Raw genomic sequence first — 14,464 nt, 5'->3', positions numbered from 1 at the left:
AACGATTTTCTGGGTTATGGTTTGCTTTTCCATTTGGATTAAGTCACGGAATGAGCAGTCTGTAAGAAGAAAATTAAAATGCAATTTGGATTACTTATTACTCGTTTTAGTTATGAGTCAAAATATGCTGAGACATACTGACAATGAAAAGCCTTTCTGCCAATGCATTTGATGTTGAATTATAATCATTATATGCTTCCATAGACATAGAAAGCAATGGCCACACTAGTATTTAAAAAGCCCTTTAACCAAATGACATACACATTGAAAGTGTCTACTTAAGCCTTTCTCCAAGTAATCCCTGCAATCTAAAAATATTATGTGTATGTGTTTGTGATCCACCTCGATGTTGTAGTATTTACACGGTAAAGACAATCAATATTTCTTTTCAATCTTAGATCGTTTACCTGTTTCTAAAATATAGTATGATACATATCATATTCACTTCAATCGCATTTTCAATTCTAATCTCAAGGTGATCTTTTTCCATCACATTTTACTAGTTCTATCACTGTGGGTTTTATTCTTCCTGTCTCTTCCACTGACTAAAACCAATATGTATTTGATTTCCTGCTTTTTTGTGTTTTAAGTGTTATACTATTTATAGTGTTTATAGTTTTTTCCAACACTTTTGCAAGCCACTGCTTTAACTTATGATAATTGTTTCTAGACTACCTTTACTGCAATGTCCTAATTGTGGGATGATTAGAGGCATATTCTAGTCAAATAGTTATGATCTACAGGGATACAGATGAAATGATATTTTTAAGTCAGTCCAAAGCATAAGAAGCACAGAGTATATGAAGACAAACATTTCTTTCTTCTTTAAAAAATAATTGATCATAAATACATTCGTCAAAAATATAGATGTCCAAAATGACCATCAAGTTTTGACTTGCAGGATTGCACATTTTTCAGGCAGGGAATATAAGATCGATCTGTACAAGAGATTACAAATATTTAAAATGTGAATCATGTGCTGGTCTGGCAAGCAGAAAAAAAACAAGGTAATGTAAGGACATTAGAAAAGTCTGTAAAGCTGTAAAGGGATTTGAGTTCATGATGAGAAGATGAATGGACACTCTTACCGATCAAATCTGCAATCGTACTCTGGATGGTATTTACTAAAACTCCTTTTCCACAATTATTTAAAAAAAATAATTCAATTCCATTACATAGTGATTTGTAAATTATTCCATAAAGTTAGAGACAGAAATGTCAGAAACAGATTATTCATTACTGGTGAAGTTCAAGTGAGAGTAATGTGTAATAAAGTAAAGAATTCTTAAAAATCCCTTCAATACATATAAAAAGAAGTAAATATATTATAATGTATGTGTCTGGCATGGTGTGTGGAGAACAAAAAAAAAAAACATTTATATGTTAAAATGCCTGAAATTCCACACCTACGGACAACTTAAAACATTTCAAATAACCCGGTGTAGCTCAAACATGCAACTGTCAATAGCAAAAAGAAAAGCCCATCTCTGTCGGGGGGGATACTTTGCGCAAATGGACATGAGGCAGGATTGTAGTGCGGTGTTGTCACCAGTCCCTTTCTTCAGGCTTCCTGTATGGTATGCCCAAAAGACTGAATACATCCTCCTCCTTGGGTGTGGGGAGGGAAGTCCCGGTGAACATCTTGACGCTGCCTTTACGCACCACGTTCTGGTTGAGCGAATGCTCCGATAGGCTCATGTTTTTCGTCTTGGCCAGGGCTCGCATGGAGCGGTTGAAGTGCGCCGACCCGGTAAAGTACATGAGGGCGCAGGCGAACTCACAGTGGGGCACCACGATGATGTCAAGCCTGCGGTGACGGTGGCCCGGCCCGGCCAAACGGCACACACCCATGTATTTCTTCTGCTCGCCGTTCTCGTTGTGACTCACCAGGTCATCCGTCAGAAAACCTGAAGAAAAAAAAAAAAAAAGAAGAAAATTTCACATAAAGAAGATGTGTATTAAAATGCTTTTGATTTTCCAGCGGTGCAATCTTACCGCTGTCATGGAGGGTCTGCAACACTTTGCTGAACACGCCCTTGTGGGACTTTCCATCGGGGTGAGTGATGAGGACGTCGACGTCTCCACACGTGGTCTTCCCGCGGCGGTAGGACCCACACGCCATCGCGACCAGACCTGTGTCTACGGCCAGGGCAGCATCTCTCACCTGCAGGCACCCCCAAAAAACAACATCTTCAGCTTTCAGCCAGGGGCTGCACCGCAGGACGGATCACTTGTGCAGGTCTGAGTTTGGCTTCTCAGAAATACAATCACAGATTTGTTTGGAGGGTAAAAAAATTCCAATATTGACAAACCAGCTGATATTCTTTTTGCATTATGCATGCAAGTCGGAATATATTGAAATGATAAAAAGTGCCAAAGCAGAATGTCACCATATATATACATATATACTTATGTGTGTGTTTGGATTAAAATTCAGAAATACGTCCTTTAACACTGGAATCACAACAGATTATCCGATGGAATCATGTCAGCTTATCAGCGCTAAATGCCTATTTAAACTTAAGACAGCTGTAACATTTTAATAGAACGTAAAAATTAGGTTGATGCTAAAAAAAGTTCTACTTATTTAGCAGCGCAACCTCAAAACAAGCTAATAAACATCAGCGCCGGAATCCAAAACGGCTACACTGGGACACTCTGGCATTACATTCCCCTTTCAAGTAAATATCAACGATTAAACAACACTTTGTTTGGTTGCTTTGGCACGTTTACCTGACGGCAAACAAGAGGCCGTCTAACCACCGAGCCAAACCCTGTGGTTGGATTACTGATGCATCACAAATCACACTGACAACCATGTAGGTGTGGGGTGGGCGAGGAGCAGGGGGTGCGCATGCTTGATTTCATCTACCTCACATGCACGCTCTCCTTGGCAGCTGAGCAAGAGAGAAAAGAACATCCAAGGAATACTAGGCGAAAACGACTAGCGTAACGCCAGGTGCCCTGGTGTGAACAGGTATCTGGCTAACATGGAAGGTAGCAAATTTGGGGAATTGCTTTTTTCCTCCAACCCTCCCCCACCCCCTACTGTGGGACGCTCCACTTTTTCGAGAACGCAGCCTGGTTTCCCCATCAAGCAGTCGGGGCACAATGACTAACGCTTTCCTGCTTCCAAAGCACAAGTATCCAAGTGCCGAGTGGGGAATCTTGTTCTGCGGGTCACCTGAGCTCGATGAAACACATCTGGATCGTCGCCACATTACATGTTGGGAAAGAAAAAAGAAGAAAAAAAAAAAAGAAAAAAAAAAAAGCACAGTTTACCACTTTCTCAATGGCAGCTGCTTCTTCCCTGGGCATTCGGTCCAGGAAGTCGTCGTAGTGCTTCAGCCCTATCTTTTGAGTACTGCTCAGGTTGGCCTTCAGCTGGAGGTCCTCCAAGGTGCGAAATCCCTGACGGGCAAATTTCATATGCAAGAAAACAACAAAAAGTTCCTCAAAATTAATTAAATTCATATTAATATATTTAACAATTACATGTCATATACACAGAATAAATGATTTAACTGAAAAAAACAATTCGAAGTTTAGTATATAAGTTTATTTGTTTATATCTCTGATGTCGCCTTCTATGTGCTTCATTTCAATGATGAGAAATTTCACAATGTTTTATTGGTAACTTTTGGATACTTTCTCAGTCATCTTGTGCCTTCATAACTAAGATCTTTTTATTTTTATTTTGAGATCGTCACTTAGGATATTTTCAGCGGCTTTAAATGTGGCATTGCTCCTTAGAAAGAAAAGCAAAAAACAAAGGCTTCGATAGAAAAACAAAAGAAAATAACAATACATTAGAGTGATCACATATCCATCACCTTCCAAACAGTGGTTCATTGGGATACACACACTGTACTCAACATGTATCACTGTCCTTGAAAAAAAGAAAAAAAAAAATCGTCTTATGTTAAGGTGTTTTCTCTGACAGTGCGGGGCCTCACCTGTTGGTACCAAAGCTGGGCCGTCTTCGCTCCCGCACCCCAGATGTTGGTGAAAAGCTCCAGCACCGGCACGGCTTCCCCGATGTGATCCAGCTTCCGCAGGTGGCCACTCTCCATGATTTCGTCGATTTTGTCGGCCATCCGATTGCCAATCCCTGGTATTTGACAAGCCTCCTGGGACCGGTAAATCAAAATGAAAAGAAAATAGGTTTGTAAGGTTATAAAAACAATATCCTGATATATTCCATGATTTCCAAGAGTGGGGATGTTACATGATATGAACAAAAGATTGTGAGATGATTCTTCAAAATTAAAAAAGAATTATTATGTTGTTAAAAATAGCCCATTATCCAATAGTTTTATTTGTACAATTCAATTAGGTATTTTTTTGTCATTGAGGCTTTAGAGCTAATTTGGTTTGTTGTACTTAGTAATAAGAAGGAAATGCGACAAATCGAACAAAGATCCGCAAGAAACCACTTTTTAATCGACACCTGGAAATAACATGAAAATAATAAAATGTAAAAAAAAAATACCCGAAATAGACAATGCTAACTATAACTGAAACAAAAGGTACACTCCAAACTAGTTAAGGGAGAATAGCCCTGTTTTGTATGTATATGAACACGTAACACCGTCAGCATCATTTCACCTGATATGAGGTCACAGGCTTGTGGTAGCTCTTCAGTGCATTAACGGCCTTGGAGTAGCTCAGTGCCCTCCACCTGTCGCCCTGGTGTGTGTAGGCCTTGGCCAGCACTTCCAGCTTGTCCGTGATGTGCTTGTTGTAGTTGTTGCTTTTGGACTGGGATGACTGGGCGCAGACCCACTTTCCCGAGACCGCCTTCTGATCAAGGGTGCCTGGGCTGGAGCCAGGTGTTTCCCCCTTGGGCTGCTGGCCAGTGATGAGAGCTTCTAGGTGACTCTTTGAGACACCAGCGTCTTGCGTTTCCTCGTTGCTGTCTGGGACTTCCTGAAAAGGCAGTAGAACACCATATTAGCTCAACGCCCACCGAACCCCCAGGTGGATGCTGCTAGAAAGGCATACTAATTCAAAAAAAACACTGGGTCCACACCAGGTGTAGTCGAACCCCTCAAATTTTTATTATGTATGCAATGTTAACCCAAATCTGACATGCTTCTCAGGTCCCCTTGAAGAGCAGCATGGTTATTCATTTCTATGTTGGAATATTTCCCATTTCTTACCAGACAGTGAGCCTCACACACAGACAAGTTTGATTAACATTAACCTGTATCTATAAATTGACAAAACACATGAAACTCTGAAACTAAACATTACACATTTTCACTGTTCCACTGTGTTTTTTTGCATGGGTTATATTCTAACCTCTAACCTAAAGTCCAAACACCACTTCTGCCTTACAGTATTATTCTCCGCTCGGGCTTTTACTTCCCAGACCACTGCCGAGCAGCTCCCTCAAAGGGAGAACGCCTGACGGCTGAAATCAAACGCTACTTCTAATATTGTGTTTTCAACACGTGCTCTGGCAACCTACTGTGTCTGTGGTCTCCTTCCCATTGGTTTCACTATAGTCCGGCTCCACAAGCGATTCTGCGGCAACTTGGACATCTTGCACGTCTTCTTCAACATTTTTAAGTGGTTTGTCGGAGTCCCTAAGTGAATAGGTCAAAGTCTTAAGCGGTGTATTGAATTTCCTGATGAATCCATTTAAACATAGCGATTCATTTTTCTAGTATATATTTGATAAAATACACATATACATTTTAAACAAAATATGTAGATGGAGGCAGTGTTATTGACCTCTGGTGGGAAAGAAGGCTGAAACTGGCCACGTCCAGCTGTCTCTTCTCACTGATGCAGGAGCTCAACCAACTGCACTTTACCAGCTGGACCCCAGGGGGCATGTGGTCCAGCCTCAGCAGGCGCAGGGCCCTGACAATCTCCATGCCCTCATCCACAACAACATGAGTTACACTGGGGCACAGCGAACTCTCAAGCCGTCCCCCGTTCTGCTGGATTTGTCTTTGGAAGATCTGGCACCTGGTGTTTCCTATGCCAGCGGCCAGGAGGTAGACAGTGACACCGTCGAACATGTTTCCTGAGGGAGACACGATGAACAAAAATACTACATGATCTGCCCTCTGCTATTAAGTCACTTTTTCTCCTATCTTTCACTTTCATGCTAGGTCATGTGGAGAAAAAAATCTTGATAGGATATTAAACATATCTCGCTATATATCAACATGACCTGAGAAACCATCTAAGAATAAGAATATTTAGATCAACTACAATTTTAGATCAACTACAAACCTGTGACCTTGTATTCTTCAGGCTTCTTCTTTGAAGGAGGCGCATCTTTGCCTTGAAGAACTCTGGCCCTTTTAACTTTAGGGAAAGCCTTCACGATCCCATGACCGGGCTCCATCGCTCAGTGCTAGAGGGGGTAGCCTTGGTTGTAATGAGGGTGAGAAGGCATATTTGCGTATAAATCAAATAGCAATAGAAAAAACAGAACCACGCCAGAAATGATTTACTGAATCTACATATAAAACATGCAATTTTTTGTAGATTGAAAAGAATGAAAGTTATCAGCAACATGGACTTACGTTTTTAACATTCAAATACAGACAGAATAAACACTATAATTTTATTGCTTAACAAAACAGAATTTTATTACTATGTAATTACTTCTTTCAAGCAAGAAGGTTGTGATTTCATGAATGTCACTGTTTATTTGTCTGTGGACAGAATTGTGCAACACCATGTGATCAATTTCAACTAGATTTTGCAGAGAGCGCGTGAGTGAGACTGTCGCCAATGACAATTCATTCCTGTCAGTCTCTTTCCCCTTAGAAGATATCCTTTATTTAATGTTCAGTCATGAAAATGTTGAAAAGCCCTGGGACAAATCCCTTTTACTCACAGAGATGACAATAACCATGTGCATATGATTTAGGGTATCTCATAATAAGATTGAATAAATTCACGGGGGTGCAGATCTGTACAAGCCTCCTATTTATTGGTGATATATCTACCTTAAAAGACTCAAATACTAGAATAATAAGAATAAGAATAAAAACAACTTCATCAATCCCGAAGGAAATTGCAGTAACTACGCCAAAAAGACACGAGAATATTAACTGTTCATTGCATGTAATCGAGGTTTACGTTTTCAATGATCGTGTAACCGTACAGATGTAGAAGAAACCACAGCATCAAACAGGAAACACTGTAAAAGGGGAACGGTGACATAGAAGAAATGCGAATATCAGGGATTTAAAAGGAATCAGTCACAGCACTCATTCGAAGAAGCAAGCAGATTATTAAAAATACATGATACGATGTAAAACAGATATAAAAACCATTCAGCTTACGGTTGCCATAAGCTAACTTTACTTTCGGGATTGTTATTGTTTCTTGTGCTAATGCTAATGCTAAAGACAAGGTAACGTAATCTATCAGAGAGCTCCCATGCCCCGTTTAGTACTCATATTTTTAGACAAATATCAGTTTGGGGAATAAAACCCAGATATTAAAACTGAATAGTCACGGAAACGTTATATTCTGGCGCTTACCTCTAAGAAGAACCATTCGACGAGCTCCTTAATTGAGCCTCTAAGGAGGCGACTGACCCTTTATGACGGACAGTGGTTGAACAGGTTTCATTTCCGGGTCATTATAGTGTTCTTCTTTTTTTTTTTCTCCTTTTTTTTATTAAATTTTTGTATCCCAAATCAAATCGTACGAATTTAGGTGTACGGTTTTATTTTTATCCAATAATTAATAAGATTTTTTCGTTTTCCCTTTTCCTTTTTACTATTTATTTTAGTTGCCGTGGTTACGGCTCGAGTCCCGGTAGTCGGAAGTCGCACCGTGAAATAGAAACATGGCCGTGCAGAGCTGGATTGACGATTTAAAATCGTCAAAGAAAACCGCTTTGCTATACGATGGTGAGTACAATGAGAAGCCCTCAATGTTTTAAAACAATTGCTCTTTTCTTCTTCAGGAAATACTTGCCTTAATAAGTTTTCTTCTGTCCGTTGGTGGCTAACGGTAGCCTAGTCAGAATCTAGCTAACTAACATCAGCAGGTGACTAAGCCCACTCTCTCTCGCTCTCTGTCGCGTTGTTTTAGAGACAAGGAAAATTAAAGCGAAAGCAAGACTTGTTTTAGAAGTGTGGTTCTATCTTGATCGTTAAAGATCTCGTTGTTTTAAAGTGAAAAATAAAGTAACCTTTATTTCATAACGTATAGGATGTATGGAATTACATATTAACCACGATATATATCTTTAGTGCATAAGTGTAAGACATTGCTGTTCCATGCAGTGTTATGGTGATAGTCAGCAATTGATGCAAGCAGTGCAGTCAGCTGTACTCGCAATGTTTATTCTGTGTTTTGTTTTTTTTTCTTTCACATACTTTGCTTTCATTTTCATGTTATTTTGCAGTTAAAGACCACCAAGAAACTACATTTTTCCTCCATACTTGTAAATAAACTTGTACTGAAAGGAAACCAAAACACACATGCACTTTAGACACTATTGAACAACGACCGTTAAAGAGCAACACACAAAGGTACTTTCCAATGAGAAAGAAACAGTAATTCTCTCAAACGTAAGGAGTTATTTGCAAGAGATGACTGAGAAATTTAACATGGAGGTGAGACCTCATAGAGCAACATAATGATGTCATTGCTCTCTCTGTAAATTGTATGCTAACTTCCTGTGTATTCCCTCCGTAGGGAAGAGGAAGATCCACTACCTCTTTACAGATGGAAGAGAAATGGCCGAAGAGTACGATGTGGTGACGGACGAGCTCATCGGTAAGCAGACGGTCACACTTCACGTGCGGAAACACTGCGGTCGGAACGAGTCTCACGGCACACGTTGTACTTTTCAGTGCGGAAATGGCGTCATAAGAGCACGCTGGGGGCGCAGGGCCAGTGGGAGGTGGAAGTCGGGGAGCCGCTCTCAGATCCGGTCACCTCCACTGACGCCACGCTGATTAAGGAGAACTGCTCCAACGTAGGCTCTACCTTTGCTCAGTCAATAGGGACTCTCCCAAAAAGAGTTTTGTTTAATCTAGATACCTAAAAGTCTACAGCAAACATGTACAAAAATCTGTGCATTATTCCACTCCACTCTTGCATACTCGTCATTTTTAGACCATTTTTTTTTCAAAGTAATTCCTTTGCACGTTTTATCAGTAGTTTGTTGACGATTTATTCCCACAGCCCGTGTTTATGCGTAAAGACACCAAGACCAGTTTTCAGTGGAGGATTCGGAACCTCCCCTTCCCTAAAGACGTCTTTACCGTTTCGCTGGAGCCGTCCGAGAGATGCGTTGTCATAAAGACTTCGAATAAAAAGTAAACGCGAGTTTCACACACTGGCTACACACCCACACCAATTCAAGGATGCACTAGTTTTTTGTAAGCCATTCTGATGTCCTCTGTTGCATGTAAGCTTGGCGCTCTCCCTATAGATGGCAGTGTTTACAATGCAATTGTCTGCGCGGCAGCAGGACAGACCAGTGACTCCTCTCCGTGCCTCCCCAGGTACTATAAGAAGTTCACTATCCCCGATTTAGATCGCAGCCGGCTGCCGCTGGACGGCTCCGCCCTTGGCTTCACCCATGCCAACAACACCTTGATTGTCAGCGTAAGTCCCACACTGTGCGGTGTCGATTTCGACATTTCCCTTAGTGAAAATGGCCGATAACTGTTCTCGCTCGAAATGTAAAAACAGAGCGACACAAGAGGTTTCGAGATTTCAGTTGGCAAATTTAAGGAAAACTATTTTTGAGTCTCTGAGTGAGATGTATTGGATGTAATGGCCCAGAGCTCTGCAGGTTCTGCAATGGTCCGGTTCCCTGCCAGGGGGATGAAGAGCATTCCTCCAAAGGAGCTTCCGGACTTTGGTTGTTTTGACGACGAGTGTATTTTATAGTGATACATTAAATAGGCCGTCACAAGTAAAATGAATTTGTGTCTCCGGGTTACGTCGTAGTTTATTTAAATGATAATCTTAACAGGTAGAGGAAAAAATAACGGCTTTTAATTTCCTCATGATTTTAATTTTTTCAGATTTTTAGGCAACACTTGTGTAAAGTCACCAAATTATGGTCAATTATTCTCTCGGTGTGGACGTAAGCGTCGTAATCATGAATGCGTCGCTGCAAATGCAGGCCATTCGATACGTACCGTCATCTTGGCGATGGTGGCGGAGAGTTCATTTCACATTTTCCACAGGTGTTTTATTGGGTCGGGATCTGATGACTGCAAACCCGCGGCATGTGATTCGCATCATTTTCCTCGGCGACCCTTTGTGCCCCCCCCTCTCCATCAGAGTAGTGATTTGCTGTGACATTTCTCTCTCCAAGTGGAGAAATGCTGGTTAAAAAATAAAATAAAAAAAGCCCCCACGGCTTAGAGGAGTCACCCGATCCCCCCCCCCCCCCCCCCCCAACTTTACAGGTCAAGCGTTTAGGCTGTTCTCCGGGTGTACGCCCACTTGTTGAGCAAGATGACTCATCTGACTATTTAGCTTATTTTTTTCCACATTTCTGCAGTTTGAATAATTCAGGACGGGGACGATTGCAAGCTAAGATGGGACTGTATGGCCGGACAGTCAGTGACAACGAGTGGACGTGAAGAATAAATTAAAATATGTGTGTATCGGTGGGAGGGGGCATCATGACGATGCAGTAGTATTGAATTTTGCCCACTTTTAGCATAAACAAAAACTTGGGACGATTGGAGCGCCATAGTGACACGGCACTGTCTCTCCCGCAAGGCCATCCTTGTTTCCATCCCGGTGGCCAACTGGGTTCTCCCTGTGTTGGTTCTCCATGTTCTCCTTCCCTGGGTTCTCTTCAGGTTCTCCCCTCTCAAGGTCTTCCACTCATTGTCCAAAAAAAAAAATCACTCAACAGGTTCATTGAAGACCAACATGTCAGCTGGCGTGAATGAGAGAGAATGCTTGGATGTCTCATATGTTAGGACCCAATGATTGACAGGTGGCTGGTTAAAGTTTAAATGCGTAATGATAGCTGGGATTTAAGGAAAGAATGAATTAATGAACTCCTGTTTTATATTATTTCATGCTTATATTCAGTCACAGTCAAACATGATATCCGTTTCAAATAATCCATTGAAAGCAGCCAGTGTTGTTCAAGCAGTGGTGATGGAGGTTTCAGAGATAGGACCAAGATGGTGAAGCTCCTCAACTCCTTCCGGAGTTCTGTACCACGCTCGCGCTGTCTCGGCGCTTCATGCGCAGTAGCTAAATGGTGATGGGAGCGGGGACTCTGTACAATCGGGAAAAAATTTCTCAGTGTTAGATGAGTTGAACGAAACCCGTTTGAGTGTCAGATTTCTGAACCACTAAAGGAATCCCCCCCGTCGGTAAGGAGCTCATCAGGTCTGTCACGGTTAACCGCCATCATGCAGCGAACGCAGTACGCATTCCCGCTGGCTTCTTTTCGACCTGCGTGGCCGGGAAGGCTTTCTTTTCGCTCAATCTTGTTAAAAAGAAGAGAAAAAAAAGTGGTCCAGAAGCAGGACGGATGCTAATCCCCACCCAGAGGGACCGGGTGCACAGGAGCATCCAGCTCATCGGCCTTATGCGAGTTTCCACTGGTCAGTGAGAGGCTGCGCCTTTCCAAGAACAGTCTTCGCCAAAGATCTCCTTTGCTGTGTGTGTGTGTGGGTCTGTGTGTGCGAAAGTGAGTTTTTGGTTCTGAGTTGTAAATGGTATTCTGATTTGGGGCCGAGGCCCCGTCCTCCGTGAACTGCTGGTCACTGGGCTTAAGGGACGGTCTCAGGGCCCGAGAGGGTCTTAAGAGTCCGAGCACCAGGAGCCTCAGATGTACCGTTAGCCATTCTCACAGCGTGACGAGACGAGACCATGAGGGAACTGCAGGACCGAACAGTGTTACGTTCTTCCTGACGAGCCCACACCATAAGAACCGTGGCCTACACACACACACACACACACACACACACAGATAGTTTTGTCTGCAGCTGCAAAGGTTTTAATCTTTTTTATGTAACTGCCTGGACATTTCTTTGGAATTCTAAAAGACATCATTTTTAGGGTTACGTGAAGCAGGGCGTCTCTGTCCCCCAGTCTGTGCAGCCTCCGCTTCACTGCGAGATGACGATCTCTAAGATGGCGGTCGCTACGGAAACCAGAGCCGACCGAAATACCCACCGCTTCAAGTCCCCTAAAAGTCACTCCCCCGTCCAGTCCTCTGGGTCCAAAATCAAGATCGGGAGAAAAACCCGCTTTGCGTTTCAGTTCACGCCTCAGAGTATGACAGGATGTCGAGTGCTTCGGTGGCATGAAGTGTCCAGCTGTGCGGGTCTTGCAGTTTTTCCTTAAATTTGTCAACAGAAAGTGTTCAAAGAGATCCCCAAAGAGCTGTCCTCATCACTGGGTAATGAAAAATGACACATCTGTCAATTTATATATTTGTATGTAATACTGCAACCTGAAAAATTACTTTTAATTTTTTTCCCGTACTTTACACAATTGTATTTTAATATATGTTATATTGAGCGCATTCTTTTGGCATATTACAGCGAGGGGTGGGGGCGGTCAGGGTGGGTGGTGGTAGGTGGGGGCGGACAACATGGATGTGGAAGTGATTATTTTTCCTGCCTCCTGTCCAGTACAAGAAACCCAAAGAGATCTTAACCCTTGAGCAGGAGTTGCTGAAGGAGCTGAAGAGACTGAAGGGGGCCGCCGGAGGGGACGGCGACTGCAGAACCCAGTGAATCCCGGCCGTGGGAGCGGGAGAATAATTCCGCGTCGCATTTAAAGCAGAACCTCATATTCCAGTCACATGTGAGCTCCCGCTCCAACCCCTTTTTTCATCTTTGAGAAGAACCCGGTGCCTTCTGAGTGACTTCTATGTTGTTGTTTTGTTTTCTTTTGTTTTTATCCCCTTACCCTGTCGCTTGCATCTGATAAATAGATTTGGAGTCAAAACAAATCCCGCATTTTTGGGTTTCCTCAGATCCTTGAAGTTAAGAGAGGCGTTAGATTTGAGAAAAAAAAAGGTGTTTGACTGGCATTAAATGTCTCAAGTCAGCCCCCCTCCCCACCCCGGGCATCTTGAAAATTCCAGAACTGTTCACAGGAACGTGTCATGCATCATAAAGAAAAGGCCTTCCCCCCTGAAATAATCATGCATTATTCTTGCATTTGTTGGCCGCTGTGATGCCAAGATTAAAGACAAAAGAAAAGATATCAGGTGATGGAGATATTTTGAGATGTAACTCTCCCCCCCCCCCCCCAGACCTGTTTTGACTTCTTGCTCCACGTTGTCTTTCTTCAGAAAGCTGCTAACGCCCCCCCCCCCCCTCCGATGGGGGTCACATAACCCACCCTACCCTCCTTTCACTGATGTCCTTGTAAAACACTCAAAACACACAAAGGCACCCCCCCCCCCTTCCCCCCCTGTTCCCCGTCGGTTCCGGGGTCACCGTTACGAGCACGTCCCATTTGTGCTGAGTGAATACCTTCATGTTCCTTGCATGTAGCGGGCCACCCTGAAAGCCATTACTGAAGCATCAGAGGCCGAGCGGGCCTGTTTGCCCCCCGCCCCCCCCCATCCCAAGAGGTTCGCCCTCCGACTCGGTGCTCCGACGCTCGAACTCCGCCGACACCAGCTGAACGTGAACGCGGACCGTCGCAAGGAACCCCTCCCCCACCCCAAAACCCCTCCTCTTCCCGAACGGTCCACAAATGTTGTGTCGGCGTTTCACATCTGTAGCGTCTTCACTTTCTGCTCCGAGGTGGATAAATGCAGTAAAATGAAAAAAAAAAATAAAAAAGAAAATATGTCTGAAGAGATTCTTTCATCCGCCTAATTCCATGCATTTTTCCCTACTTTTCCAAACCGAAAAAGGGGGGGTTGGAGGGTGGGGTGGGGTGGGGGGATCGAGAGACAAAACCACAGGTCTCTCGCCATTACGCTTTGTTCGCTTCCAGATGGAAACAACAGAAACACAACAAAAACTTCTTGACACCAGTCTGCGCCCCCCCCCCCACCCCTCCACTCCGCTGTGTCATTCCCAATTCTCCCACAGCGGCCTCGATTGGTCCGCGCCTATTCCAGGGTTCCCACGTGTCCTGGAAAACCTGGAAGACAGTCGACCCATTTTTCCTGACGTGGAAATAGAAAAAAAAAAATTACCCTCAGATCTCGCGTCGCTCCGGAGAATTTATTTTGACTTCTTCTATTTTCCTGTCTGCTGCTTGAAACATGCCACGGATTGAACCGTTGTCCTGGCCGTTTGCGGGCTAAATCTTTTAGCGTAGTACGCTAGTTTAACATCTCCGGCAAAACAAAACATCTGTCCATCTCGAGAGGCTAGTCTCGTTTTATCTTTCGCATGTCGACTCATTAACCGTAAAGTGCTTTCTTATCCGATTATGGATCTCTGGAATGGTTATCAAGGTCGTAGTCAGACCTCCTCTCCCCGGCCGCCGAGGGAAGGCGCTAGCCATCGGAACA

General features: G+C 43.2%; 2 protein-coding genes across 2 annotated transcripts; one reads left to right on the top strand and one right to left on the bottom strand.

The window, feature by feature from the left end:
• Positions 1-797: 797 nt before the first annotated feature.
• Positions 798-7,578, bottom strand: poll (polymerase (DNA directed), lambda). Its single transcript, XM_086142603.1, has 9 exons — positions 7,515-7,578; positions 6,250-6,387; positions 5,740-6,037; positions 5,474-5,591; positions 4,609-4,929; positions 3,957-4,130; positions 3,283-3,411; positions 1,996-2,164; positions 798-1,907 (listed from the first exon to the last, which is right to left on the bottom strand). Exons 2-9 carry the CDS (start codon positions 6,362-6,364, stop codon positions 1,546-1,548), a joined length of 1,686 nt encoding a protein of 561 aa, XP_085998729.1. The 5' UTR covers positions 6,365-6,387; positions 7,515-7,578; the 3' UTR covers positions 798-1,545.
• Positions 7,579-7,696: 118 nt separating this feature from the next.
• On the top strand, positions 7,697-13,828 carry dpcd (deleted in primary ciliary dyskinesia homolog (mouse)). The gene is made up of 6 exons (XM_086142604.1): positions 7,697-7,889; positions 8,683-8,763; positions 8,841-8,965; positions 9,175-9,308; positions 9,498-9,600; positions 12,615-13,828. Exons 1-6 carry the CDS (start codon positions 7,826-7,828, stop codon positions 12,717-12,719), a joined length of 612 nt encoding a protein of 203 aa, XP_085998730.1. The 5' UTR covers positions 7,697-7,825; the 3' UTR covers positions 12,720-13,828.
• Positions 13,829-14,464: the final 636 nt, after the last annotated feature.

Source organism: Fistularia commersonii, chromosome 35 (genome assembly GCF_037954325.1).
Source record: "Fistularia commersonii isolate RoL2024-O1a breed Wild chromosome 35, RoL_Fcom_v1.0, whole genome shotgun sequence".
Taxonomy (NCBI): Eukaryota; Metazoa; Chordata; class Actinopteri; order Syngnathiformes; family Fistulariidae; genus Fistularia; species Fistularia commersonii.
The sequence above is the reverse complement of the archived record's forward strand: the minus strand, read 5'-3'. Positions and strand labels throughout refer to the sequence as shown.